The sequence below is a fragment of the Synchiropus splendidus genome, chromosome 18 (assembly GCF_027744825.2).
Source record: "Synchiropus splendidus isolate RoL2022-P1 chromosome 18, RoL_Sspl_1.0, whole genome shotgun sequence".
NCBI classification, from domain to species: domain Eukaryota; kingdom Metazoa; phylum Chordata; class Actinopteri; order Syngnathiformes; family Callionymidae; genus Synchiropus; species Synchiropus splendidus.
Genome location: NC_071351.1, coordinates 14,062,899 through 14,089,429, shown reverse-complemented (window position 1 = coordinate 14,089,429; position 26,531 = coordinate 14,062,899). Strand labels below are relative to the sequence as shown.

The following is a 26,531-nucleotide window of genomic DNA, read 5'->3' as shown; positions in this document are numbered from 1 at the left end:
GGAGGAGGGAATATTAGGAGCAGCTTCTCTCACCATTAAAGATGGGACTGATCAAACTCATCGGTTTTGTACCAACATCGTTTATGTTTTCAAAGAGTGATAGAAGCATGAAACTGTGTGTGTTTATTGGAGCCGCTCAAATGAATATTTCATGTGTTATGGCAGCAGGTAAAGGGCCTTAAAAGCCCATCTTTAATATTAATGTTTAAGGAGGCAAATGACTTCTGGCACACGCGACAAATGACTCACTTAGATTGAACAAAACGACAATTAATACCATTAAAAATCTCTGAAGGTTGTTAGAGTGAGGAGTGATTTGTCGTGTCTCACCCTGGTACTAAAAAGCATCTGTGTGTACTTACAGATTACTACACAATATTAGTTTATTATGTCCTTATTAGTTTGTTTTAGTCGTGTCTATTAGGTTAAAGTGCACGGTTATCTTTCGAAAACAATGTTTTTATTTGAGTAAAATATTGTTTATTGCATGTATTGTCGCATCTTTTCAACAGATATTATTTGCGACAAGTCAATTTTGTTTGATATTTGAGTGAGTTTTGTTGTGTGCTCGATACACAAGTGTGTAAATGGATGCTAAACTTAACATTTTGGTTCACAACTTTTAGTTTTGGCCCAAATTATGTGAATGGTCTATGTTTATTTTTGTATTTACCCTTTTGATCTCATAGATAAATGACTCAAAGCCACATTTCTTCACAAACTGCCGCAGAAGACATGCAGATATGAAGATACATTTACTTCCACCTGGCTTGATCTCCTATAGGGCTCAATTTGAAATCATGGGCAATGCAGTATCAACATATGCAACAGCATTGTGGTCCTTAAGTGCTCTTTACCATAGTTGGTGCTGGGAGCCGAATACTTGGTGTTGGACTTGCGGATGATGTTCTCGTGTACCTGGTACCACTCGTTCTCGTTGTTACATCTGGAGAGCAGAGCATGCAGGGAGGGCGGTTAGCAAGGCGTCCATTAGTGGGACACAGATGGGTGGCCGGGGGAGGGGGTGCATGGGGAATATGCAAACAGCATGTGTCCCACAGCAGATTTCCTTCAGGAGAAAAGGTAGCAGCGGGGAGAGGTGCTATCAAGCAGCACATTAGCCCAAATACACTGCACACTAAGCAGTCCTGACAGTCAGCTCTGTACAAGCCTTTTTCATTACTGTGGGCTCCAGGCCCCTGGGAGAGGAATGGGGGAGGAGCGGAGCTCTGACCAGAGCCTTATAAGAGCAGACAGTTCGGAGGCAGCTCACCACTGAATCACGGCTTGCTTTTTTTTAAACAAGAAAGAGTCCTTCTCCTCCACTGTGAGAGCAAGTGACAGCTGAGGAGACAGAAATCTATTTCACACAAGCTGTGTTGTTCCCCCAAAAATACGGCGTTGTCGGGGAACTGTCATGTATCAAAATAGGGAGGCAGCGTAATGACCTTTGACCCGGAGCAGACAGAGATATTCTCAGATGGATAAAGTGCTGAGTTATGTGCTATTTTTCTTTGTCCTCTAACTTATCTGTGTCATCGCTTCCTTCGCCGAGTCACCCTCCGAGCCCAACTGTAACAGGAGCGGACAGCAGCACAACACGTCACGTGCTCCGCAAGAAGCCGCTTCAGTCGGAGCTCTGACACGATGGTGGACACCAAGCATCAAATGATTGCACCGCAGAAGTCTGTTTATTCAATCTCCTTTCGTCCTCCATCATAACAAGGGCTCGCCAGATTCAACATGACATTGACCAAAACTTGACAAGCAACGGGCTGCCAGAGGCGGAGTGTTTGCCAAAAATAACTTTCACTCACGTGTAAACTTTGAGCACAAAATCCTTCTCCTCTTTGAGGTCGGTGATGGTGTGGAAAACGTCACTCATGGCGAGGACGGCACAGCCATACGGCCGCCGGTACTGCACATGAGGGGGTCCTTTCTTCGAGTCGTTGAGAAGCATGCGACCTGCAGAGGGAGGAGATATCCCGAGTGAAACACCTTAAACGTCATGAGGCGGATCCTTATTTACCGGTTCTGAGGACATGCGCGACGATATACAGGTCTCTCTTCAAGTCTTTGCTGCTTAGGTCCTGTGAAGTTGAGAAGGTGTCACCAGAGCTCTTAAAAGATGCTGCATCTCAGAATGAAGTTTACCGTGAAGAGGGCACAGAGACGGTCCACCTTCTCTGGATTCTTTGGTCCTCCATTTTTGTTAAGTTTCACCATAAACTTCTCGCTGAGGACACAGAGGGAGGTTGTGTTTGTGTTGACGGTCAGTGGACAGCTCTGCCCTGCGTGCCACGGCGGTGTACCTGATCTGCTTGGCCTCACGTGTGTCGTACAGGGAAAAGAATACGTCTGCATCCTCGCTGATGCTGTTGTAAGTAAAGCTCTTCAGATTGATGAAGAGGTGATGCGACACAGGGACACGGCAGCTGTCGCCATGCCGCTGTCTCACGCTGTCACCCTGAGATCGGGGAAACAAAGTGACAACTCACTAGAGAGCTCCTCACCGCACACGAAGAGCCACGTTTTATCTCACATAAAGCCATTTCAAAAGATGCTGATTCCGTCAATACCTGGTTTGTGCTTTGCTGACCGCAGTGTCTGCTGGATACATGCTGGAAGAGAGAGTTAATAAGAGAGATGACTCAGTCAGAGCTTTACTCTTCCCACACAGCTTATTTACTTATCAGCAGCTTCAGACACATTATTGCCACTGACAGAGCCCCGAATGTCGCCCACAATTCGGCTATAATTCCGCCCCAATGAGGCGAAATGTGAGGACAGCGCCGCACGGGCAGAACAGAGCTCCTTCTACTCCGCGACCTGAGGAGGTGCCAAGGCCTAGCGTCCTGCCAGCTACAGGCTCAGAGATATTTGGCAACGCTGCTCTTCACTGTTGTTTCTGGACTCCACTTCTCTCCGTCGATATCTGAGGCTGCAGAGTGGAGGCTCCATCAACATATGGAGAGGAGCAGACCGCGTCCCACCCTGAGAAACCGGCCTCCGGCGTTATTGTACAAGATTTTATATAACATCTGTGCTCACACTTCTAAATTTGGATTATGAATAATTCCTGTAAGGCACCTATGGAAGGATGACATCACCGCAACCTAACATGTTTTCTGCTTTTAAATCGTAATAATGAATGATTGATTCGCGTTTCCTGGCAACTCACCTGTGCTTGTCGCTTCACATTATCGCCGCGCGGCGAGCTAACAAGCACGACTGTGGGCGTCACACTGTGAACCCTGCTCCCACAGATGACCCCGGCTTGTCTGTCTGTCGCCCGACGTGGGATAGTCTCCGACACAAACTAGCAGGGTCGATTCATTCATCACGCCACAAACCAAGACCAGTAATCCCGCCCGACTTACCAATTTGTAAAGCTCTGATACACTGATCTGATCTGGATCCACCATTTCAAACTCCTTCCTGGGAACAAGGTCTATACCGAGGTGCCTGTTGGAAAGGGGATTATGAAGAGAGAGGGAGAGAAAAGCCTGTTAAACACAGTTCAATGTCACATTACAACTGTTGGAGACTGTGAGCGCCGGATTTCAGTGAGGTGGAAGATGAATTCACTTCTAAATCTGACTCATCCTGCTAAAACTGAGGCGCCGCGAAAGGGAATCTTGGGGATGTTAGACGCAACAAACGTGGACGAAAAGTTTTGTCAATAACACTGTGCAAAAGAAAGGGAAAATATTTCGTTTTATATACATTTTATCGCATCATTCTTTGTATAAACAAAACAAATAGAAGGTTTTTATTATTAATACATTTTTCTATATCTTTTATACATTTTGAGCGACATTTCAATAAGACTGTGAATAGCAACGAAGGAAGAAGAAGGTGGTGACAAAAGACAATAAATAACTCATGGGCTATACAAGGAATCCAACTTAATGAACGATAAACAAAAAGAACGATAAAATATTTTGTTGTATTGCTCATGAGTGCTGCACAAACAGAGGTCGCATGTGGCTCAGAGGGCACTAACTTTCCCACGTCTAAGCAAACGCATGGCAATTAAATGTATGTGAGTTGAATATTAAAATTACATTTTTGTATAGTAAATAAATTCTCAAATGCTGATGGATCTTCAGAACTGCACCATAAAATTCCCTTGGTTAAACATGATGAGAACTTTTCAGTTATTTTGCAGTAGGGCACGAGCCGAATCAAATTAGAGCCGGCGTCAAGTTGGTCCCCGTGACTGACTGTACTCACTCGTTGCCCCAGTCCAGCCGGACGGTGATGTGCCGCTTGATCTCCCGCGTCTGGTCCTGGGCGAGGTGACCCTGGATGAGCTGCCGACGCAGGTCGATGAGCTCGGTCATCACATGGCGAAGTTTATGGAACAGATCCACCTTGTGTTTCTGCAAAAGCAGTTCAAAGGTCACGCAACTCTGAACCAAGACAAAGCAAGGAGTCACACCCTTCTGGGAGGGCACTCAAGTCCAAGTCCAATTAGACTCGGCCACAGAGATTTGACTCTCCTTTAAGTGCTTTCGATAAAAGCCTGTTTGAACCTCTACATGGTAATGAATTCATTACCATCCTGGTCGACCAAGAACAACACTTTTAATTCCAGCATTCCCGCTTCTCCCTAATGATACAACAAAGCCACATTAGCGCTCAGGTCTGTTTGCATAAATGCCGAGATTAAGCGTCACCACAAAAGCCATGTAAATCTAATGAGGATAAACACAGTGCTGCTGGAAAACAAAAGCTTCTCGTCAGCCTTTCGGACATTGTTTCTGCAGAGATAATTACATGCTTTAAAGCAGATACTTCTGCTCAGACCATTGCGCCCTGAAGTCAGAGAACGGGCAGCAACAGAGAATTTAGCCAATGAAACATGCTATTATTATAAGGCAACATGGTCCTCATCACACAGGGGGTGAGCGCCGCAACCAGCGCTTTCAAATCAGCGCTGCACATTAGTCAGGCTTCAGAGGAAGTTACATCATCACCCCAAAGCCTCGGGGCACCTCGGTCGCTCTGAGCATGAGCAGTCCTCGGCGAGAGGTTATATAAAACTGAGTGCCATCTCCACAATGCAGACCGGAGTCCACCGACCGGCCGGTTTCTGCCGGTTCCCCCGACGCTGAGCGGGATTAAAGATGCTTTCCGGTGATCACAGCGAGGGAAGGTGGTGGTGAGCAGGAGCTTAGCTCCACCAATGACACAGCATGAAATTGAATATGACGGGGTCATTAACAGCGTCCACCAACCACTTCCTCCCTCATGCACAGAGTTTACATCTTCAATATGAAGCAGTGCTCCAGGCTGCACTCTTTATATGCTAGATTTACCGCAACTACAGATCTGACTCGGAAATACAGTTCCCTCACAAAGCACACACTCTTCCACCCTGCCTTCACTCTCCTCTTCTCCCAAACACATGAACCCTTTTCACAATCTCAGCGCCCATCCTCCTGCCTCCTTCTTGTTCACGCATATCCTCCATCTTCTCCTTGTCCTACTGTTCACATCATCTCTGATCACATATACTCACCACATATAGTTGCTTCCACAGCACCCCCCATTCCTGCAGAGTCGAGGTGGTCTCTGTGATGATGGGGTCCTCCAGAGGGACAACTGTCTCGCACAGTCTGCCGGGATAAAAACACATAAGCACTGAGTAACTTTTATAAGTTTCATATAAAGTCCAGTTATGTTAAATACTCAGGAAGCGCTCATTTGCATCCCCCATTTTTTTAAAACCCCAAATCAATGCATTTTATGAATATATTTCATGCAAAATATTCAGAGTGCAATTCGCTCAAACGGAAGGCAGATGGCAGTAGCGCTAAGGAGGTCCTTTAAGGAGACACACGAGAGACGTGAAGAAGAAAGGAATGATTGAGAAAACCGCATGTTTGTGTTTTATTCAGTCAAAATGTCAGTTTTCAGCCTGCTTCTTGTCAAAGACATCTTTCTAGAACATATTTTCACAAGGGAATCTCATGACAATATATGATAATAAAGTCATAGATTACAGCTTTTTCTTTGATTTTAGTCTCAAAACCCTGGAAAATATGACATAAATCTTTGCACAACCTCACACTTTCAAATGTGCTTAAAGGTTTGTGCAGTCGGCCACAGCTGCAGCATGACATGGCAGAAGGTTGATCGCCATGACAACCAGAACATTAAACCAGGACAGCCGCTTTAATACAAACTGGAAAAGTGCTAAGATAATCTCAGTCCAAATTTGTCCAACAACCAATATCATCATTCAGAAAACACTTCTTTTTCATGCCATAAATCCAAAATACTCCATAATCATGGACTCTTTTGTGCGTTTTCTATGCAAACTTTAAGCACCATTAAGGCCGTAAGCTGCATCTGTTAGCAACATCTGCTCTTTACTGGCAGCAGCAGCGAAAGAAACCATTTAAACCCACCGCCTCTATTACAGAATGGTTTGAATTTGTAACTAAAATAACACAGTTTCTATCTCGGGACATCACCAGATGGATTATACAGTCAAATACGCGCCATAATTTATTTAAGATATTTCAAATGGTTTTCGCAGATGACGTTTATTCCCAGCGTCTGATGTAACACAACACAACTTCGACTGACTTTGACATCAACAACTTTTAATGGCTAAACTCCTCTGTTACTGTATCATTGTTTGGTCTACGAGTCTCAGCGGAGGGGACGCTGTGGGGAGCGACAGCGATGCGGTGGGTGTGTCACTTCATTAACTCCATAAGACAGCAAAGCAGATTTTCCAATGTGACGATTTCCTGCAGCGAGGAAACATAATCAAGTCAATTTCAACGTCTGCACTTTTAATTGTTTGAGAGCAAATGAGCGTGCTCCTGCTATGTGGGAACTCGACTGGGGAGCGGTGATATAACTGGAAACTCCCTGGCGGAGCTGCAGATTTAAGCACCCTGAGTTCAGGCTGATAAAGGGCTCTGCCGCCGAAGCGCCGTGGCTTTGTTGGGCTCTGCTCGGGCAGGAGATGTGATGGAGTCTACTGTGTGATCCAGCATGTTTGGTGACAATTATCCGTCTCTTTACGCATTAGCTGCGATGGAGCAGGCGATACAGTCGCATCACATTCTGTCTCCAGTCATTCCAGACCAGCCACTCCGCGAGGGGAGGGAGCGACTCCCCAGCTTCCAAGCAAACTTTATGAGCGATCACTCAAGAAATGTTTTGGGACAGTCAGTCATTGGGAATGGTTCCAGCTGTGTTCGGAATCAAAATGGCTGCCATGATTATCATCTCGCGCTCCACCTGTGCCGAGATTCTACCTTGTTTCCTGACGCTCTGATGTCAAGTGTAAACAGGCTGATCCTTATGATTTCCGTCATTCATCTCTCACCCGGTTGGCATCAGGATAACAAAACCGATCTCTCAGATTCAGCTGAGCGGCCCTGAAATTTCAGTGGCCCAAATCCGGTCCATATCGAGCAATATTTGGGCTGTGTATTATGTATGGTATCATGCGATACGATACGTATCCCGATACAGGAGTGGTGATACGCTACACTGCAATATTGTTTCAACAACAACAACAATATATATAGAATAATATATTGTTTGTTATGACGTCAGTCACGTTTGACTTTCAGTTAAATTTCACAGTCCAACAGAGGAATAAAGAGCTTCCTTTAGCAACAAAATAACTCCAGTGTACAGTATTAAAGCAGCAGCAAATCCAAGTATCTATATATTAAATATCGATATAGACAACTTAAATAATCAAGACAATATTACACAATGAAGTATTGTGATAGATCAGTAAAAATATTTCGATATTTGAGTGTATCAAAATTTTCTTACACACCTAAATATATATATATATATATATATATATATATATATATATAAAAACAAGAAAACTCACAGTCAACATATTCCACGCTAAGCTTCTTACGTAGACGTTCAGCATTTGGTAAGAACCGTAAAGACAATGAGCTCAAAGGAGAAGATAAGAAGATAAAACCCCGCGATGATCAAACTAAATCACGCTGATCTCCGACACAGACTCTTTACACTGGAGCTGATGATGCTGATTCAGGTCACTCGTGTCTGACTCACATCAGGTGGAAGTCAAATCAAGAGGACTGTCGTGGAAACGCTCTCGAGGAAGCAGCAAAACACAACTAACATGCAACATGATCAAGCCAACTGATTCTCTTCGGGACTCAGCTGTGTGTAGCTGTGTGTGTACCTTGTAGCAACTATCGGGCAGGAGAAAATCAAAACCGAAAAGTGTGGAAACTGTATATTATCAATAGCAAAAAAATATCAATTTGCGTAGAATATTATGGGCTGGACTTTAACTGACATAAATATGTTTTTTTTTTTTTAATTGAAAAATAAATTTCTGCGTGACATATAGAAATTTAAACTTTTAATATGTTGCTCATGTGGCCCAGTACTCGGGTCTGGTGAAGACGGGTAGTAATAAAGCTCAACTCCAGCCTGGACTGGTCACCACCACAGGTAAGAACACGCACTCACACCTGTGGATAGTGGATTCATCATTATACAAAACACACTATGTAAAAATGTATTTAAAGGTACAGTATGTTGATGTCTCTCCGTCAGAGATGATAAGGCGGGAGTCATCGTGATAAACCACTCCACAACATGTTTTTCTCTGCTTTACTTTTATGTGATTTATTTTTCTTGAGCGACTGAGCTGCATTAGCGAGATCCGGAGATTGGATTTCCCAGCGCAACCGTCGCATTTAACAAAGTCAAATCCCTTTAAAAGCTACGATAATAACTGGTGGATGTTTTTGGACGGTGGGAAACAATCACGGAGAAAATCACACTTTGAATGATGGGCGGATTTGGGCTCAATTGATTGAGTTTTTGTTTCTTCTCCTTTGAAGGCGGATCCAGTAGCAACACTCACCCTCTGTTGGTCACTGTGGATTTCTTCAAGTGGACATAGCTGACGGGGAAGATTCCCTGTGGACGGAAATGTGACAGGATTACATTTGAAACCTAGCAGCCACAAACTTCCACATATTTAGCGCCATTTTTTCTCTCGGGGGTCGCACATATCTGCCAGTGCAAAATGAAAACGCACACTTGATGTTCAGACATTGGGTTGCAACAATCGCTCCTCATGAAATCACTTATTAGCCATGGCAAACAAAAGCTCCTCGCAGAAGACAGCGGGCGAACATGAGTGGGAGGTGGAGTACATAACAAAACAGAGGGGCGTTCGCAAGAACCGTAAATAGATGACGAGTCCAAGAGGAGGGGAGCATGCACCGCCTACATCCCCAGGGCTGGACAGAGATTCTTTGAAAGTAGCATCACAACACCTCAGCGTGGAGCCACGTAGGCGAGCCAGTGTATAATATTAAAAATACATACGCAGTGCTCGTACTCATCACTATGACATAATGCTACAGAACATGTGCAAGGCGTGGTACGAGCTAGAGGTGCTAGGCTCGTAGGGGGTGTTCATAATGGCCCCGAAAGACAAGCAATACTGGTCTCATTTGCATGGGATTATGAAGCAAAATCATGATTTGGAGTGTGACATTTATGATTCAGGAGAGTGGAGACCCACTTCGGAGGCCATCTATGCGCAGTGGAATGCCACTCCACATCTGTCCTTGCTCTTTAGAAGCCCCCACATCAGACTTCAAAAATGTCTCTTTGCTCTTCAGCGTCCTGGTTTATTTAAATCAAACTATTATCAGGGAAACAATCCAATATTTCATCATCTTTTCAGAGAAGCAGCTAACAAATTACACCAATAAGAGACAAATGCTGAACTGAAATCACTTTGTTGGTACCTGGACATGTATGAATTATAACTATGAAGATATAAAAAAAATACTTGAGGAGTAGGTTCAGACATTGACACTTACCTTTATGGATGGTTTCTTGGTGGAAAAGCCTCTGTACCAGCCTGAAGGGGAGAAAGGAAAATCAGGACAATTCTTAAACGCCTCATTGACATTGGGGAAATGACCAGTCATGCAGGAGGAGGGTTGACGGGTGAGGGCCAAAGTGAGTGGTTCATATTTTCATCTGTGGCTACAAACTTTTTTCTCAAAGTTTTTTTTCAAACCGAAACTGATCTAAAAGCGACTGACTCGCATGAAAGTCAATGGAGAGAAGTAGTTTTGTGAGACAAACTGTTGCGCCACAATATGGGAGTGGGGAATGCTGGAGGTTTGGCGCAACAAATTCGCTGCTCCATCCTGTTTTAAAGTCACAAACACCTTTTGGGTGAAGTTGAAAAATCTGATCTCCGGCGACCATATTTAATCCACTTCCACGGAAGACGAAGGCCTTCAATTTTCCACTAACTTTAGACCCGCTCCACACCTGTGGAGGGAAGTCGCTTTGGTGTCTGGTAACCAGCGGCGACTTGGGCGCAAGTCGCGCGACAAGCTCGCTCCTGAATACAGCGCCAAGAAAGGAAAAACTGAGCCCTATAGAGAACCAGACTTGGCGTGACAAAAAAAATGATAAGAATCATAATAAATAACACACAATATGGGAGGAGGCAAATAATGAAAAGTCCTTGAAATATATATATATATATATATATATATATATATATATATATATATATTCTCTTTAACAGCTTGTGTTACCTTCACTTTTCTCCAGAATCTGGACGGTCTCCCCAATTTCCAGGACCAGAGCTTGACATATCGGCGACCGGAAGTTGCAGATCACTGTAGAAGACAATAAAAAGATCAGGTCAACATAACCCGCGATAAATAGATGAGGTGCAGTGAGCACTATTTTGGGGATTGTTTTTTAATCCAGCGACTTTGTCACACAGGAACGGCTGCGCAGCGAGCTGGAAGCAGGCGCCCACCCTGAAGTGGGAAGGCATTTTAATATGTAATTAATTCTTAAGCGGTCTGATGTTTTCGGCAATGTTAAGTTAATTGAACTGTCTCCAAAAGCAGAGCCCACACAAACGGCTAATGGCTTAACAGTTTCCCTCGCACGCTGCTGCTTTAATACATCTTCTTTGCCACCTGCTTGTTGCCGCGCCATGCGGTCTTTGACCACACGGCTCGTGACTCAAGGCGTAACTAAGGCCCAGGTTATTCTTCAGGGACTAAATGCCACACTCAAGCTCCCACAGTATGACGCAGCCTTCAGGGGATCTAACCGAACCCAGTGTTCGGTCGGAGCGGAGACAAACTTGTTTAATCAGACGATTCGGAAAACTCACAAATGGTGGTCCTTCAAGGACAGTTTGGTGTGAATCATTATGCTAATGAACTAGCCAGGGGATCCAGTGAGGGGGAGGAAGGAAAGGAGGGCCTTGCGCTCAGCACTGCTGACTGAGGGGAACGAGTGCTCAGTTCCTGTGCTGAGGTAACTATGGCAACAGATCGGCCACAAACTGGTGGGGTGTCTTCACTGGAGCTGCTGCGGGGAGCTGGGCTCCTCTGTTGGCTCATGTCATATGGCCCCGGAGTTCAACTCAAGTATATTGAATGTGTGTCAGGTGGAGGAGACGAATTGAAGTGAAGAGCCGTCTCGTCACCTTTTCGCTTCCTTCAGCCACCACTAAGCATCTCCCGCCACGGGCCTTTAGTCGGACCTGGACTCGGACCGGGTGAAGGCTGGTTGCTAATGGTGCGCGTTAAAATAGAAAATCATTTTCAACATGTTGGACGTGGGATGGAGGAACTGGACAGAGAGGGCGGATTGCTGGCAAAAACAAGTGATTGTACTCAGAGCAGAGCGGAGCTCTGAGCTGAAGTCATGAAGAATCCTTCACTCAAAACCAGGAGGACAGAGTTACAGAGCTGGACATCTCCATCCATCAATCCATCATGTTTAAATCATTGACATGAGCATGCGCATCTTTTATATTGACGGGTGTCAGGTGTCAGACCAATATGAGATCTAAAAGGTTCACCTTTACATCCATTGTTTTCTCTTTTTCAAGGATCTTCTCTATTTTAAAGACAGAGCTTTCATTGATGAGGATCGGCACCCTCAAATACAAGAGAACATGAAGCTGGAGAGCGACACCCTGGAGTGCAAGCAGAGAGTTGACCTTTGTTACGGGGGGTGTGGCCACCCAGAGGTCAGCGCTTTATGATCCCCATAGCAAAGGTTGACCTATACTCCAGTTACACTACAGCAAAGGTCAGAATGCTCTGGTGACTCTGTGTCCCACCAAACACAGATTCAGAAACAGCACGTGATGCTTGCAGTTTGGGGCGTGGCTTTGTTTTTGGAATTTCATCTGCAGCACATCAAAAGTGAGGGGGTTATTTTGAGCCCACAAAGTTTATGAAAACAGATCATGAGGAGTATTTGTTAACCATGGTGGGCGGCATTTAGTGTTTTTATTCTGTTAATTTAAGGGTAAATTATTTTGAAATACACCCCGATTCATTTTGTGGCCGTCTCTTGAGGGTACACGTGTGGATTAATTACTACATTTTCACTGTATTACGAGTAATTATCACGTCTTTTCAAGCATCCATCTGTCTCAGCCTTTGTTTCAATGCACTTCCCTCATCAAAAACCATCGCTGGCGCTGGGTTTCTGAGGGAAGGATGAAGCTGTGATGTGTCGTTTAGTTTTGGCAGACTAGATCTGTTGGTGGCTCAGGGGTGATCTCATTGGCATTGACTTTAAACTATATTGGACTTTCATTCACAAAGAAAACATTGATAAATAAAGGTTTAATTCACAGCTTCCTGAAAAGTTTTGTTGTTTCCAAGTGACGTTGCGCAACTGTAAATGTCACAATTGCAGGACACACTCCCATTCAAGACACGCAATTCTATTCAATTCTATTATACTGTATTGTATTATATGTGTATTTTAACGTATAATTTCCCACATTTCTTCTCATGAAACTCAGAGAAGCAGTGATCAGAAGTTACAGACAGAAAAAAATCTTTTGTTGGTGAGTGCTGAAACTGAGCTTCATGACCTTGCTGGTGGAGACACACCCACAGTATAGCACAACAACGGCCCACCAGGGTAGTCCAGCTGACGGCGAGCTGTCATCTAAAACCTGCCGCTTCCACAGCTAACTCCATCTTGGATTATATGTTTTTGTGACTCCATTTATTCTAAGCAACAAAGCTCTAATGGCCCCAGTGGAAGAGCAGTGCATTTAAAATGTTTTCATTTCAGCGTGATTTAAAAAGGCCTTGAACGAGTGGTTAAAGATTAAAACAGCAGGCATGTTATAGTTGATCATATGACTTTTTATTTCAAGCTCATAAAGCCCAATTTAATACATGCTATAATAGTAATATTTACATACATATTTATTAAGTTAAAATTAAAAATATATACTTTTCATTGTTTTTTTTGGCATTTCCTGTCACAGTGAGTCATGCTCCACCCCTGAACTTACAGTATACTGACCATCCTGACTCTCACTAGCCCTCGTCATGTCCTCACTTACCACATCCCTGAACCTCTCTCGTTCCTCTTGACCAACTTTCCTCCCCACATGTCCCTCAGATATACTCACTTCTAATCTTCTTCCAGTTCTTTCCAGTCACTCCCACATCACTATCTGCCACTTCTGACTCTCTATACAGCTCCTCACTGACAACAGTCACCACCAACTCCACCCTGTCTGCACTCTCTTCTTCACCTCGCCTCACTACTTCTTTTCACTTTCTCTTTGCATACATTACTTGTACTTGAGTTATTGAAACAAAAATACACACTGGAACAAAAGGAGACGTTTCAGGGGTTTATCTAGGAGCTTCAGCTTGGTTTATGAACGTGCACCCATCTGTATATTGAGTGGACAGGGCCAGCTGGATCATATATCGACATAAATAACCTACTCAGGCAGGCACGGAGGTGTATGAGTGAGAACAGCGTGTTCTGTGGCGCATTTCAGCACCACGGACAGCGCTGATCTGTTGCTTCACCTCAGCTCTGCAGTGATGCTGATGGATAGATGGAGCCTCCACAGAACCTGCTGGTGATATCACTCCAAGCTCTGCGGTATAGAATATAGCATGCACAGGATGTGTATGTAGGAACCACAAAAGCTTCTGAGCATGACTCACTCCCTCTTAAAAAAACCGTAGCAGCTGGGCTCCTCCAGTCCAGGTGCTGTTGCTTTGCTGAAAGAGCCTGCTTTAATACATAAATAGCTAAACAAATCTACGTTAAATGTTGCCGTTATGCAGCAGGAGTTTTTTTTTTTTACACCTGTTGGAGGGACGTGGTCACGACGCCCCCTGGTGGTTACCACACGAATCGCCCGCGCCATTGCTTGGCTAATGAAAAGAAAACGCCAAAACGTCGCAGAAGCTCCACAATCAGCTCGCAGAACTTTCAAATCGTGACTCCCGGTCACGTCCGTGGGTTCGCTCGCACTGCAATGAGGCGTTGAAGGCGGTGGGTCCGTGGGCTGCATCAGCTTCCCACGCAATTTCCCTTCCTATGCAGTCAGTGGCCATCAGCCATTATGAGCTTTCTTTAATATCACGGAGACGACAGCTGACATCAAAGGCGCGAGAGGACGGCAAGTGTGCGGGAAATAAAAGGCAATAAAAGCAGCGTTGACTCACCAACTCCGATTTTCTCCTCTTCCGTAGGGATCCACATCTTTGGTTATTTTCCTCCCGACAGAAAAAGCCACATTATGTCTGGATCATGGTTTGAAAAAAGGCTACATGTTAGCAGAGCCCGGATCCAAGGGAAAATCTTGGCTTTATTGTGTCTCCGCTGTGATGCAGTCTCCGTGTCCACCGACTCACACACGAACACTGACGCACACTCACGCGCACACTTGTATCTGGTGTCCACGGAAAGGTGTTGTTGCAGCGCTCTTTCAAGTGGAAAACCTGCGTTTCTATCGGCTGGAAGCCCGTCTGAGTCAGACTCGCTCAATCGATTATTGATCCGCCGATATATATCGCGATATCAGGAGGAGAACGCTGCAATATACCATAAGCTGCGCCATCTTCACATCGATCACGTGACTCGTTTTGTCAACACTGATGTGTCAAGCGCTGGCAAATACACGCGCCTCCTCCTCCTCCTCCCCTTCTTCCTCCAGCAGTGTGAGGCATCTCTGCATTGACTGCTCCTGTTGAGCTCTGCTTTTAGGGGTCCACATGCAACACCCCCCCTTCCCCGGTGTTGTCACTCAGAGCAGCCCAAGTGGGGAAGCACCTCCTGGTTGAGTCACCTTCCAGAGCCTCCCTCCACTTTGTCATAGTGCAGTCATGCTCCCGCTGATGAGCCGGAGCCCATTGTTTTACGAGTTAATTCCTCCTCTTGAGATACGACTGACAGCTGGATTTTCCCCAAAGACCCCGTCACTGATTCATAGCCCCTCGCAAAATAAATGAAAAGGCATTCATTCATTATTTAGCACCGGTGTGAATAAATAATGTCATGTGGTGAATTCAAGGAGTCAGAAGTGGATGTGATTTTGCCTGGCGTCTAACAAAAATATTCTCCCAGCTAGCCGGGGTTCCAGGCCTCTGGCTTACTCTGGACCAGTCCAATTAACAAAGACAAGCCCAAAACATTACAAAAGGTAAAAAACGATCTCGAGGTCAGGGGTCACATGACAAAAGAGCAGATGTGAGCATTGCGAATGACACAAATGCATCACTACTCGAACAGCTTCTGAAAAGTCACCAGCCTTGTTCCGCAAAACATCATGAAAAAAGCGAGAGTGATTTTGGTGAATATTGAGCATCCAGCGAGGCAGTGTGGGAGGGAGGGCACTGTTCAGAGGGATAATTTCTCTCCATCATAGCTTCACTGTGACCGACTCCCATCTATTAGCACAGTGGAACACTGTGGGCGGCCTTCCGTTCTCATATCGCATATGCTTTTTCGGAGGTAAATTTGCATCCCAGTTTCGGATCAGCAAAGATGAAATGATCACAACCACTTTTTTAAGGATGCAGAACAAGGGAAGGGAAGAACGTGCAGGCGGCAGATTTATGTGATCCTTTCAACACGTTTCTGATGACAACTTTAATGCTCTCTATTATTAAATGTGGAGGAGGGAGCTTACAATCTAACCAGAGGGAGCCTAATTTAACAAAACGTCTGCACAAGCACGATATTCTTGGAGGGAAAACGACCCATTCACTTGCTCCTATGATGCAAGGAATCATCAGGAGGGCCGTAATTGGGAAACAGAAATAGCATGAGAGAATATCCTTGGTGATGAATACAATCTTCCACATCTGTTTACACTTACACTATTATTCGAAAATAGTTTCCCTCATTTTTACCCTCTTGCGAATCCTCCGACTCCCTCTGCCAACCATGGAGTGTCTTGAATTCTGCATTAGAGCTCCAGAACTCCTAAACAGACAACTAGATTTCAATACTAGTTTCCCTGTTGTTTTGGAACAGCTGAGTGGTTCATCCAGTCATGTCACCAGCTTACCTTAAAACAGGAAGAAACGTACATTTTGATTTCATAAAACACAACATACACTAGAATCCCTGTGATAAATCAACATACTGACAAAATTAGAATTTACCAACCTTTTGAAGGTTCTTAATTCACTTCCAACAGAGCAGCCTTTTCTTTATGTCGAGAATCGTGGTAGCGTTGCTGCCATCTGCTGTCCATTCGCGCGCATTACACACATAATTTTTAAATAAAATATATTGATAAAATAGAACTAAAATGATCATTTCGAATTTTTAACGTGTGGATGCAAATGAGAGCCTTGGTGGAAGTAACCACTCGGACTACTTTTCTCCTTTCCTAGCTCCTTGTTGCACTCGAAGGCCACCTGCCCACGACCAAGATGGCTGACCAAATACACACAAAACAAGGAAAGCAGCAATTCTGAAGTTTATTTATAGTAAAAATACTTTAGATACATACAACTGTACATTACCTGTCTCGAACTCAACTTTATGAAAGAGGAACATAAAAGCTGAAGGCAAAATCTGTAGAGAAATCAAACTTTTTTTTCCCAAAAGAAATTTCATTTTCACATTTAACACTGGCAAACTTTGAAACTAATTTTGAGTGGGTGTGGAATTCATTTTCAACATCCCAACATTCCGATTCCCACTTCTATTGTTGTGTGAGCAAACAAAACAAAAGTGCCATTTATGAGGGGATTTTGGCGCGAGTGGAACAAAGACATCGGCGATAACCTCCTCATAAATGCAACCAAGGTGCATCAACATTAGCACTAGTTTGACGGTTCATTCAGAAGCACCATCTGACGTAGACAAGAAAGGTTTCAAGCATGGATCACTGGGTTAAAGGCAATAAAGCTTGTGACGTTGCTACCAGTAGCTGCCAAGAGAAATGTTAAGAATTTTTTTTTTTGGGTTCAGTCAAGGTCACCTGGTGAAGCTTCAGAATGAGATAGAGACCCGAGGGCCCAACATTTCGACTGTGAAACCTATGTGGAGGAAGTGAAGAGAAGCACGTTGAGAATCATACAAATTATTGAATGTATTTCGCAAAAGCAACCCTCTCAGTAAAAAACTATATCTCATACAATCATTTTTGCTCATGAAACCGTGCTTAAGGTCTGAGATTGCTTCTCCTTGGTCCGACACTCAGTCCAATTGTGTGCAGACGATTCGAAACTGGCAGTGCTCAGAGTTGCTCCCACCTTTTCTGCTGGCACTTGTCTTTGCTCTCATTCAGCAGGGACAGTCGAACAGCTCAATAGATGGACGACTCCTCACTGATTCAGGGATAGGATGATGTCATCCTCCAGGTCAGAGTTGTCTGAGCTGTCTGTTAAAGACATGAAGCAGATTTAGTGAAGCCATTGAACCACTAAAATTACAGCCCACTAAAAGCGTCCAGTAAACCAAGGAAAGGACTCACCATTGTCGCCATCGGGATCAGCATCATCGTTGTCAGAGTCATCGTCGTCGTTGTCGTCTTCCTCATCGTCATCGTCGTCGTCATCCTCCCCACCGTCAGCATCATCTTCAAGAAGCCGTGCCACCTCATCATCGGAGGGGGAGTAGTCTTCATTACCGTCATCCTCCTCTTCATCTTCATCCTCGCCGCCGTTTTCGTTGTCCAACTCGGCGACGAGCGGGTCGGTGTCGACGTCGTCGTCAGAATCATCTTCGTCGTCCTCATCGTCGTCGTCTTCCTCCTGATCGTCGTCCTGATTTGGAACATTGTTATGAAGAACGCGACAACAGAGCGAAGAATAAGACGCGAAAGCTGCCGAAGCTGTCACCTGATCTTCCTCGTCCTCCTCCTCTTCCTCCGCCAGTCTTTGTCTGCCCACTTCATACAGCCTGCAGATTGTGTCTGTGTTGACTGAGTCTTGGTTCTGTGAGAGACAAAGGAAATTCAGAAACCCAGATTTCACATGAATTATTAAGAACGATGAATAGACGCTGAGCTTACCTCAATAACAGCTAGATAACAGTCTTTGGTGTCGGTGCAAAGGTCAAATATGTTCCTCTTGACATCAATGGTGGCTGAGAAAAACATGAAATTGTTAATTCCAGAGCATATGGAGAAGCAGGTCTGGATGATGTACCTATTGGTTTGTAGTCAGTTGCATTGAAGGTCCTAAATGAAGAACCAAAGGGCCGTTTCATCTGCATCTCCATCATCTCATCTTCATCATCAGCTTGTAACATGGCTGAAAAAGACAACAGTATAAACTCTTTAGTCAGAGAGTCCAGGTGAAATTGACTGATGCACATTTGTATTTACCTCCATAGATGACCGTGGCGTTGTTGTTGAAGACGATCCTGCATTGATCCAAAGCAGGAACCGTGTGGAGGAGGTGGAATGTCCGCAGATCCCACTAAAAGTCAGACTAAGGACCAATTCATGTGAATAAATGGAAGCAAAGATGCCAACTATTCCCTGGGAAGGTGAATCATTTTGAGTGCCATGAATGTTTAATGCCTTTGGAAAGGAGTAGTTCTCCACATGAATGAGTCAGACGTACATGTGTCTGTGAACACGGAAACAAGACTGTTTAAATAAAACCTGTGCTCGGATCTTTCCGGGTTTTAAGGATACAATTTCCGTGTTGATGATGACTTCCAGGCCGTTGGGATGGAACACGCCGCTGATGTTCATGTTGAACTTGTCGAACTTGTGAATGGCCTGAGCGGAGCGTACGTCCCACAGCACGCCATCGTTGAGCACCAGGTCATCGGTGGGGTTGAAGGTGGCGCAGTTTCTTTTGTAGTTGTTGGCGAGGTCAGGGTTGTTGAGAGTCAGCGTCACCTGACCGGTCTGGATGTCGTAAATCTGTCCAAGACAAAAGGTCAGCAAAGGATCATGTAAAATAAAAAAATCTTTGCCGCCAGGTGACATACTCGAGCCATGTGCTCCTCGGTTCCAATGACCCGATCCTGCGAAAGCTTGCTGAACTCCACGTGGTGATCACCAAGGAAGGAATGCCTGGTACCACAGACAGTAGATTAAAATTGTGGTCCAGGGAGAAAAGCAGTACCCTGGCTCGCTACTCACTTCATAATGAAGACAGACTTCATGCCCCACAGGGCTGACAGGGGGTAACTCCAGGAGGCAGATGTTAAAAGCAGCGAGCCATCCTGAAAGCCAGTACCATGAAAGTGAGTCGTCATGATGACCATGACCAGCAGCCGAGCCAGTGAATTCTGCTCACCCGCGACGGCTCCAGGTGAGTGATGGCTGAGTTGTGGCAGCTGTAGCTGGCTTCCTCCTGGCCTGTAAACACGTTGTACAGTTTGAGCTGTCCCGTGCATGTCCCGAGCATCAGGAAGCGCTCGCGAGCTGAGAAGGCACAACACATGAATCCGCTCTCGTCCTCATCGGCTTCTCGAAACACGGATATGGGTCTGAACCTGACGACGGAGGAAGGTGATCGTTGAGTGTCAGGAGAGTCTCATATTAATTCTCACAACTCACCTGCTAAAGATGAGATGTCTATCAAAGCAGCCGCCATCTACGCCTCCGTATTTCGGATAGATTACCCGGCGCGTGTTTCGGGACGTAAAGTTGACGGGGGCTTGCCGCCTCTGCTTGGGTTCGGGGCATTGATGGGGTGTAAACAGAGAGAAGGGAGGGCAGGTCGCTACCGGGTTCTTACAACGTGCGTGCTGTTCTCTCAAGTATTCAGTGATGATGCCGTCCAGCGCCGGAGGAGACGGAAGGTGTCTGTCAAATTGTTTTTTCATAGCTGGAGTTTGGTTGAATGCTCCATGGTCCGATTTCTGTCTCAGCACTCGAGTCTTCTTGCAGTTGACAGTATTGCAGCTGGCCTGACGGTCGCGGGAGAAAACAATCCGGCCAATGAGCGGGGTGCCACTGCTGCAGTGGGCGGTGGAAGTGGACAAACTGGAGGACGGGCAGGACAGCTGTGACGTACATGGCCGGGGCTGTGAAGGACTGGAAGTGGAGGGTGAAGGGTGAGCAGGGTGAGTAGCGAGTCTTGATCCAACACCATTGGTCAACCGTGGAGTGCGAGGTAGCGTGGCGACGGGGGAGGAGGTCGGAGTGGAGGAGACAGAAGGGAAGGCTGGTGTCGAATGTGATGCATGAGACATGCAGGCCATCGGGAGCTCTGCCTCCTTGGTGAGTGTGGTGGCCGTGTCATGAAGCCCTTTGGTGAGGAGATGGTTTCTAATAAGCAACAGTAGTTCCTTTTCGGGGAAGGTGATCCGTGATTGAGCAACCACGCTCGCCCTCTGCAGCCACGCCAGGGACACGTCGGTGCCGATCAGCAACGGCTTCCCCGAGATCCGCTCGATAAGTTCAGCAGCAAACTTGCAGAACTTGACGTGTTCGCTGCGTTTATCCTGAAGCACCGGCTCTTTCATGAGCTGCTGGATGTGCCCGCTGCTGAATAACGGGAGCTTGCTGATGATCTGCCGAACCGTGCTGTACCGAGACAAGCCAACCAGAGCCTTGCATGCCAGCGCCCGGATCTGATCGGCGTCAGTGATAGGCATCTTCACAGTCAGGAGAGACAGCAGCACCTAGAGGACAGATTTTGAATTTCACTGAAAAGAACATGACTCGGCGTTCAAAACAGACACCTGAAAGAAGAAAATGTTACATATTATAGATTCACTAAAACTAGTGTTGCTGCACTGGAATACTAGTTGAATGAAGAAACAATAGGAGATAAAGCTTTAAAAAAAGTCTGTTGACTGTGCATATTGATAGTACCTTAATGCCGTTGTTGGACTGAACGACGTTCCACATCTTTGTAAGAACACTCTCGCTGGCTTTCGTCAGCTGAGGCAGACGTCGGCGCGGAGTGCCAGCGATGAATTTGCCAATGCTGGACATCCGTTTGTCTGGAGCGCAGACACAATTGATGACGACCTGCAGGGCTGACTTCTGAATCTCTGCATCGTTGACAAATATCTCTCCTTCTGCGACCGCCAGAACAATGCTCATCCCTGAGAAACAACAGCCACAGTGGATTCAAATTATCCATTACATGAGGAAAGTTAAAATTGCCATCACAACTGTCACACATAGAAATACTGAAATATCATATGCCTGAATGATGAGAAGCACAGAAAAGACAGTAATTAACCAAACCAGTGACCAACTAGAATATATTTATATAAGAAAACGAAATGCGGTAAGTTAAAAAAAAAATTTAGAATCACCAACATACCAACATTGGAGACAGCAGAGCCTCCCTCATCATGCACGGAAACGGCCTCAGACAGGCACATCTGGGTTTTGGGTACAACAGTGAGGATACTCAAAATATCAAGAGCATACCGAACTGTGTCACTCCTGCCAAAGAAACATTTAACAAAGTAAATAGAAGGAACACACACTGAGAGATAGCTGGAGGTGCAGACTAACCTCCCATAGTAGGTCCTCCAATCACAAGCGATGGAAATAAGCTGCAGGAGAAGCTGGACGCAAGAGAGCTTGTGGAAGACCTCTGCGGGCTCCCAATAGAGGCGAAGCGGGCCATACTCGATGAGAAACTCCATCATTTCTACCACCTGGTCGCGACTATAACTGACCGCCTGCGAGAACAAAACACCAATATTTGCTATGACACACAACAATATTACTATTCACAGTTGGCTCTGTCTCTTCACCTTGTAGTAGGGCTGAGAGTGGATGGGGGCTCCCCCTTCAGTCCGCTGCAAGGACTGCTTCACCTGTTCTACCTTGATTGCCAAGTGAGCCTCAAAGTATCTGCGGAGGGCCATGCATGTGTGTTTAGCCGTCTGCCGGCTGGAAAAGATTTCGTCATCACTCAGCAGCGTTGACTGGTCATCATGGTTCAGGATCTCCAGTGTGCTAATCTAAAAAATAAATAAATAAGTTCATACTGAATTGTATTTTATTATAAGGAAGTTACATTAATGTTTCCACATACCAGATTGACCAGGCGTCTCAGCCCATCCAGTTTATCAAATAGCTCTAAAACGGCGCGGAAGGAAAAGGAGATTGAGAAAAACATCGTTGCATGGCAGCAGCCGGACGCATGAGAGCACTCCAATAGCCACAGTGTGTAACCAACCACATCTGACAGGATGTGGTGAGGCAACATGCACACCTAAAAACAAGGGGCAACAGCAAATCAGTACCCAATGAAATAGTTATGTGTTATTATAAAGATGCTTTGCAGTGACACTATATGGTTACTGTTTAACAATAAACCATGTCATTGTGTTTGCACAACACGTTTGAGTCAATTACGTACCCTTTCCATGGCATCCTGATTATAGGCGAGGTAATAGAGGCACAAAGAGACTCCAGTGGCAGCCATAGAGGGTCTTGGTATTTCCAATAACTTTTCCACTCCTCCATGAGCCACAAACTCAGACGCAAATTTTTTGTGCAGAAGTAGAGATGCAAGGTACTGAATAGAAGAAGATGTGATGAATTAGTTGCTTATGCCAGATGGTATAGAGCCAGCAGCAGCAGAGGGATGTTACCTTGAGAGCTTCAAAGGTCAGCTGAACGTCATTGGTCTGCTTTAAATCCATGTAATGCATCAACAAGTCTCGAGCTCCCATCTGCATAAACACTGCAAGGTGCTGCAGACAGCAAGAAAGACACAAACTAATGCCTTGTGTATTAGGTGTGAACAATCAGTAAATATGGTGTTGTTTATGTTTGTTTATTGATGATAATATACGTTCCCTCCTCTTTTGCTTTGGGATAAATCAGAGGTGGGAAGAGTGAGGTAAAATCTTAATGACATCAATAAGATGTGACTGTTCTACTAGAATGGTGAGGCAAAAACTAAGAGCATATTGTTAACAAGAAATATTCACACAAAAACATGCAAAATGAAGGATTGATAAACAATAACACCAACCTCTTGATACTCCCCTAGGGGAGTCAGATACTGTAAGATGAGTCTTTGCTCCAATTCTGGGGTCAGTGGGTACAAGTGATAGTTGTTGCCGATCACCCACGGGCTCATCTCTGACCAGCTACTATTTGAAAGCTCGTTGAAATTTCTCTCTGGCTCAGGCAAAGAGAAGTTGAGCTTTTGTCTGGATAGTCGGCCACTTTCCCTCTCAGCCTTCCTTTTCAGATAGCTGCTGCCATCAGATATGCTTTGGTACATCATTTTACCTGGAGCAGACATTGGCTTCATCATGGTTCCAACACCTGAGATGGACCGGCTGCTGGTCCTGTGCGGCGAGTTAGGACGGATAGAAAGGCCGCTATCGTCTAGTCCTGTTCCAACCCTGTCTGCCCCGTTTTGGCCTGAAGTCAAGAGAGTCTCTTCAAAGGCACCATCTACGGCTTCCTCATCTAACGGTAACAAAGGTTCACTCAAAGATTTCCTAGGGCTGGGACGCTTGAGCTCCCTTTTGTTTTCTGCATCTTTATTTTGAAGCTCTCGCAGCCGATGCAGCATTAAAGGCACCTATGAAGTTGGAGAATCATGCCATTAAATAAATCTTGTTGCACATTCAAATCAAATACTTTCACACAAGCTGGCAGGATCGCATACCAAAACAGCGTTCTCTTCTCTGTAGTTGGCTGCAATGTCCTGATTCTCCATCGCACCTGCCAACAAGCCTGTGGCATAGATTCTCAGGGGCTGCTCTGCCTCCTGGGCCCACTTGAATAATCTTTCAACTATTCCCTCCTGAAATGAACAAACAGATTATGAAAGTCAAAAACAAAGCACCAAACTAATAATAAATCTATAGGGAATCGTTTTGTCAATTATAAAAAAAAAACAGGTTTCTTGAAAAACACACCTCTTATACAAACCAGTCAGTAGGTCAGGGCAGTAATAGTAGCATTATTATTGGTAATTACTTTTTTCCTTACTTGACTGTGATAAACAAAAACAGAGCAGAATGTATTGACACACAAAAAGAGGGAAAACAAGTCTCTTCGGTCCGAAGGACAAAACTAAACAAACACAAGTTATCTACAGACTCAACAGTCCCACAGCCAAAAGCACTGTCACTGACCGAACAGCTGAATGGCTGATAATCAAAGTCTGCTTTGTGTTGACTCATCTTACAATTAGAAACAAAGGTTCAAATGGAATAGGGGGAAGATGATGCATGTCTTTTTGTTATTTATTATTATTTTTTAATAAAATACGGAGAGGATTTTGACACAGCTGCAGTGGGAGTTGAAGTGAAGACACACAATTCATACCTTTTCCTGAAAGACTACAGCCGTCTCCAGTCCAGGCATGATGTTCTGAAGCAATCGACATGCTGCCGCATTCAGAGAAAACTCCCTGCTTACCATTACATAGCTATTCACCAGCTGTGTGGAGCAAAATTGGGACACTTAAAACTGCACACTGAATTCTGTCGATAATTTAACAGCATCCTCTCTTACCATGTTCATGAACTCATCATTCTTGAAAAGGATCTTCAGCAAATGTCCAAGCATGCATTCTGGGTCGGCTCTCCCTAATGGTCATAATAGCAATAATATCAAACTCTATCTATACCACTGCATTGTAGTGATTTCTTAGATTCTGTACCAGGATGGCGATCGTCAAACGGATCCGGGTCAGCTTTGTGATACTCCTCTGTCTCCTTCTCAACAAGTTCTGAGATTCTTGAAAGACACAGACTGACCATCAGCATGGTGCTCATGAAACCATTTAAGCTGTGTCATGACTTACTTGGTGAGGATATTGACCAGCACATCTGCACTGCCTCGCTGTTCTTTCTCCCACTGTTCAAGTAGAGTGGTCAGCTCTGCCTTGGAATCTATGCTGGCAGATGCTGTTGCCATTGCACTACCCACAAAGACAATTATAATAAATCAAGTGCTTCATAAATTGCAATTAATTTAATACAAAGAAAAATTAAATTAAATTAAATCACTTCAAGACATGAAGAGGATATGTGTGACAAGGATGGATGCACAAGGTAGGTTAAAATGTAAGACACTGACTTGCTGTACAGGTTGGAAAGCGTCAAAATACAAAGATCATCTTCATTAAATAATTGTAATAATTAGTTGTATCATGTGCCTGAAATTCAACTTGCAAATGTCCTTTTAATAAATGAAAACATATTTTAAAATGTAATCTAAAGTTCAATAACCTTATCTTCAATTGCATTTCAGCACAACTAACATTTAGCATTTATGTTCCGGGTGCACACGAGCCACCAACAATATGTCTCATGAAGGCTTGTTTATGGACAAACAACTACACTTGTGTTTTCGTCTTTGTTTCTTCTGCTTCATTATGAAATGTGACTGACTTCCACGAATGTCTTTTTGGCATATTGAATAGGGGAGTTCGATATTTTGCTATTTTAAGAATTAGTACATGGCTGTATTGTACTTAAAATAACGGTTGAAAGTACGTGTTACTTATTTTGTGTAACACACTCGGGGGAGCTTCTCTATTCTTAAAAAAAATAAATAAATAAAATACTATTGCAATAAAATAAGAAAAACGTAATTTATTGTTGGGTTTAGCCACACCCGTATATTCAAATGCGGTACTGAGTATACAAAAAGATAAAGTGTATTCGGGAATTAATTAAAATCCAGACTGCCTTCACCCTTGTTGAATTGAGACACACAGTCTTCTTCTGACTATGGTGGAATTCAACCGAAAAATATAATTTTGAGTGTCGTGAAAGGCACAAAATGACTCTCTAGGACATTTTTACTCTTGTACTCTCTTGTTTACAGACTGCTCACTGTGGCAATAGCAACGAAGCTAACATTCTTTGCTCGTGTGCGTCACTCCTACAACGTAATATTCATTAAAATGTTTTTGTACTTAAAATATGCTCCGAGAAACCGCGTATAAGGGGAGTTTTCGAAATATCGCCAGCGACAAAGCCCGCCACAACATTAAACCAAGAAGCGGCCCCATAGGTTAGCCTGCCTAGTTTAGCAAACATGCTAGCATTACCTGAATGTTCCGCTCAATTCTTCGCCAGTTCTGGTTAGTTTTCCGAGGCTGGGTACTGGTTTAATTCGGGGTAACCTGACTGTCAAACGACAACTATAAAAGCGCTTTCAAAAGCGCCAGAAACGGCCCTTTATTTCTTTTATTGACGCTTTCTGTTGACCGTTTATTAACATTATGGCGAACACGTTCTATACGTCATAACAAGTGGCGGCTGTCGGTCCTTGATGACGG

General features: G+C 44.6%; 2 protein-coding genes across 3 annotated transcripts in view; both read right to left on the bottom strand.

Moving 5' to 3' along the window:
• dock3 (dedicator of cytokinesis 3) overlaps positions 1-15,038 on the bottom strand; it is a 32,503-nt gene extending 17,465 nt beyond the window's left edge. The window contains exons 1-13 of the mRNA XM_053849203.1: positions 14,544-15,038; positions 10,608-10,691; positions 9,873-9,913; positions 8,900-8,955; positions 5,528-5,624; positions 4,237-4,385; positions 3,381-3,465; positions 2,580-2,621; positions 2,313-2,467; positions 2,155-2,236; positions 2,030-2,090; positions 1,818-1,965; positions 858-946 (exon numbers count right to left, since the gene is read on the bottom strand). Of these exons, the coding sequence (XP_053705178.1) occupies positions 858-946; positions 1,818-1,965; positions 2,030-2,090; positions 2,155-2,236; positions 2,313-2,467; positions 2,580-2,621; positions 3,381-3,465; positions 4,237-4,385; positions 5,528-5,624; positions 8,900-8,955; positions 9,873-9,913; positions 10,608-10,691; positions 14,544-14,580 (1,126 nt within the window). The 5' untranslated portion in view covers positions 14,581-15,038. The remainder of the gene's footprint in view (positions 1-857; positions 947-1,817; positions 1,966-2,029; positions 2,091-2,154; positions 2,237-2,312; positions 2,468-2,579; positions 2,622-3,380; positions 3,466-4,236; positions 4,386-5,527; positions 5,625-8,899; positions 8,956-9,872; positions 9,914-10,607; positions 10,692-14,543) is intronic.
• A 1,767-nt stretch (positions 15,039-16,805) lies between these two features.
• On the bottom strand, positions 16,806-26,518 carry LOC128749173 (DDB1- and CUL4-associated factor 1-like). 2 transcript variants are annotated; one of them, XR_008412904.1, is made up of 26 exons: positions 26,301-26,518; positions 25,047-25,163; positions 24,903-24,979; positions 24,755-24,828; positions 24,566-24,679; positions 23,901-24,038; positions 23,253-23,813; positions 22,867-22,968; positions 22,632-22,790; positions 22,305-22,484; positions 22,021-22,230; positions 21,776-21,945; positions 21,579-21,703; positions 21,119-21,354; positions 19,856-20,925; positions 19,593-19,791; positions 19,436-19,518; positions 19,282-19,366; positions 18,980-19,213; positions 18,665-18,758; positions 18,486-18,590; positions 18,350-18,423; positions 18,177-18,272; positions 17,810-18,101; positions 17,589-17,716; positions 16,806-17,372 (listed from the first exon to the last, which is right to left on the bottom strand). XR_008412904.1 is itself a non-coding variant. In XM_053848499.1 (25 exons), exons 2-25 carry the CDS (start codon positions 25,157-25,159, stop codon positions 17,661-17,663), a joined length of 4,647 nt encoding a protein of 1,548 aa, XP_053704474.1. In that variant the 5' UTR covers positions 25,160-25,163; positions 26,301-26,518; the 3' UTR covers positions 16,807-17,660. The 2 variants fall into 2 exon arrangements, 1 of the variants encoding a protein (XP_053704474.1); XM_053848499.1 differs by having other exon boundaries at positions 16,807-17,716.
• Positions 26,519-26,531: the final 13 nt, after the last annotated feature.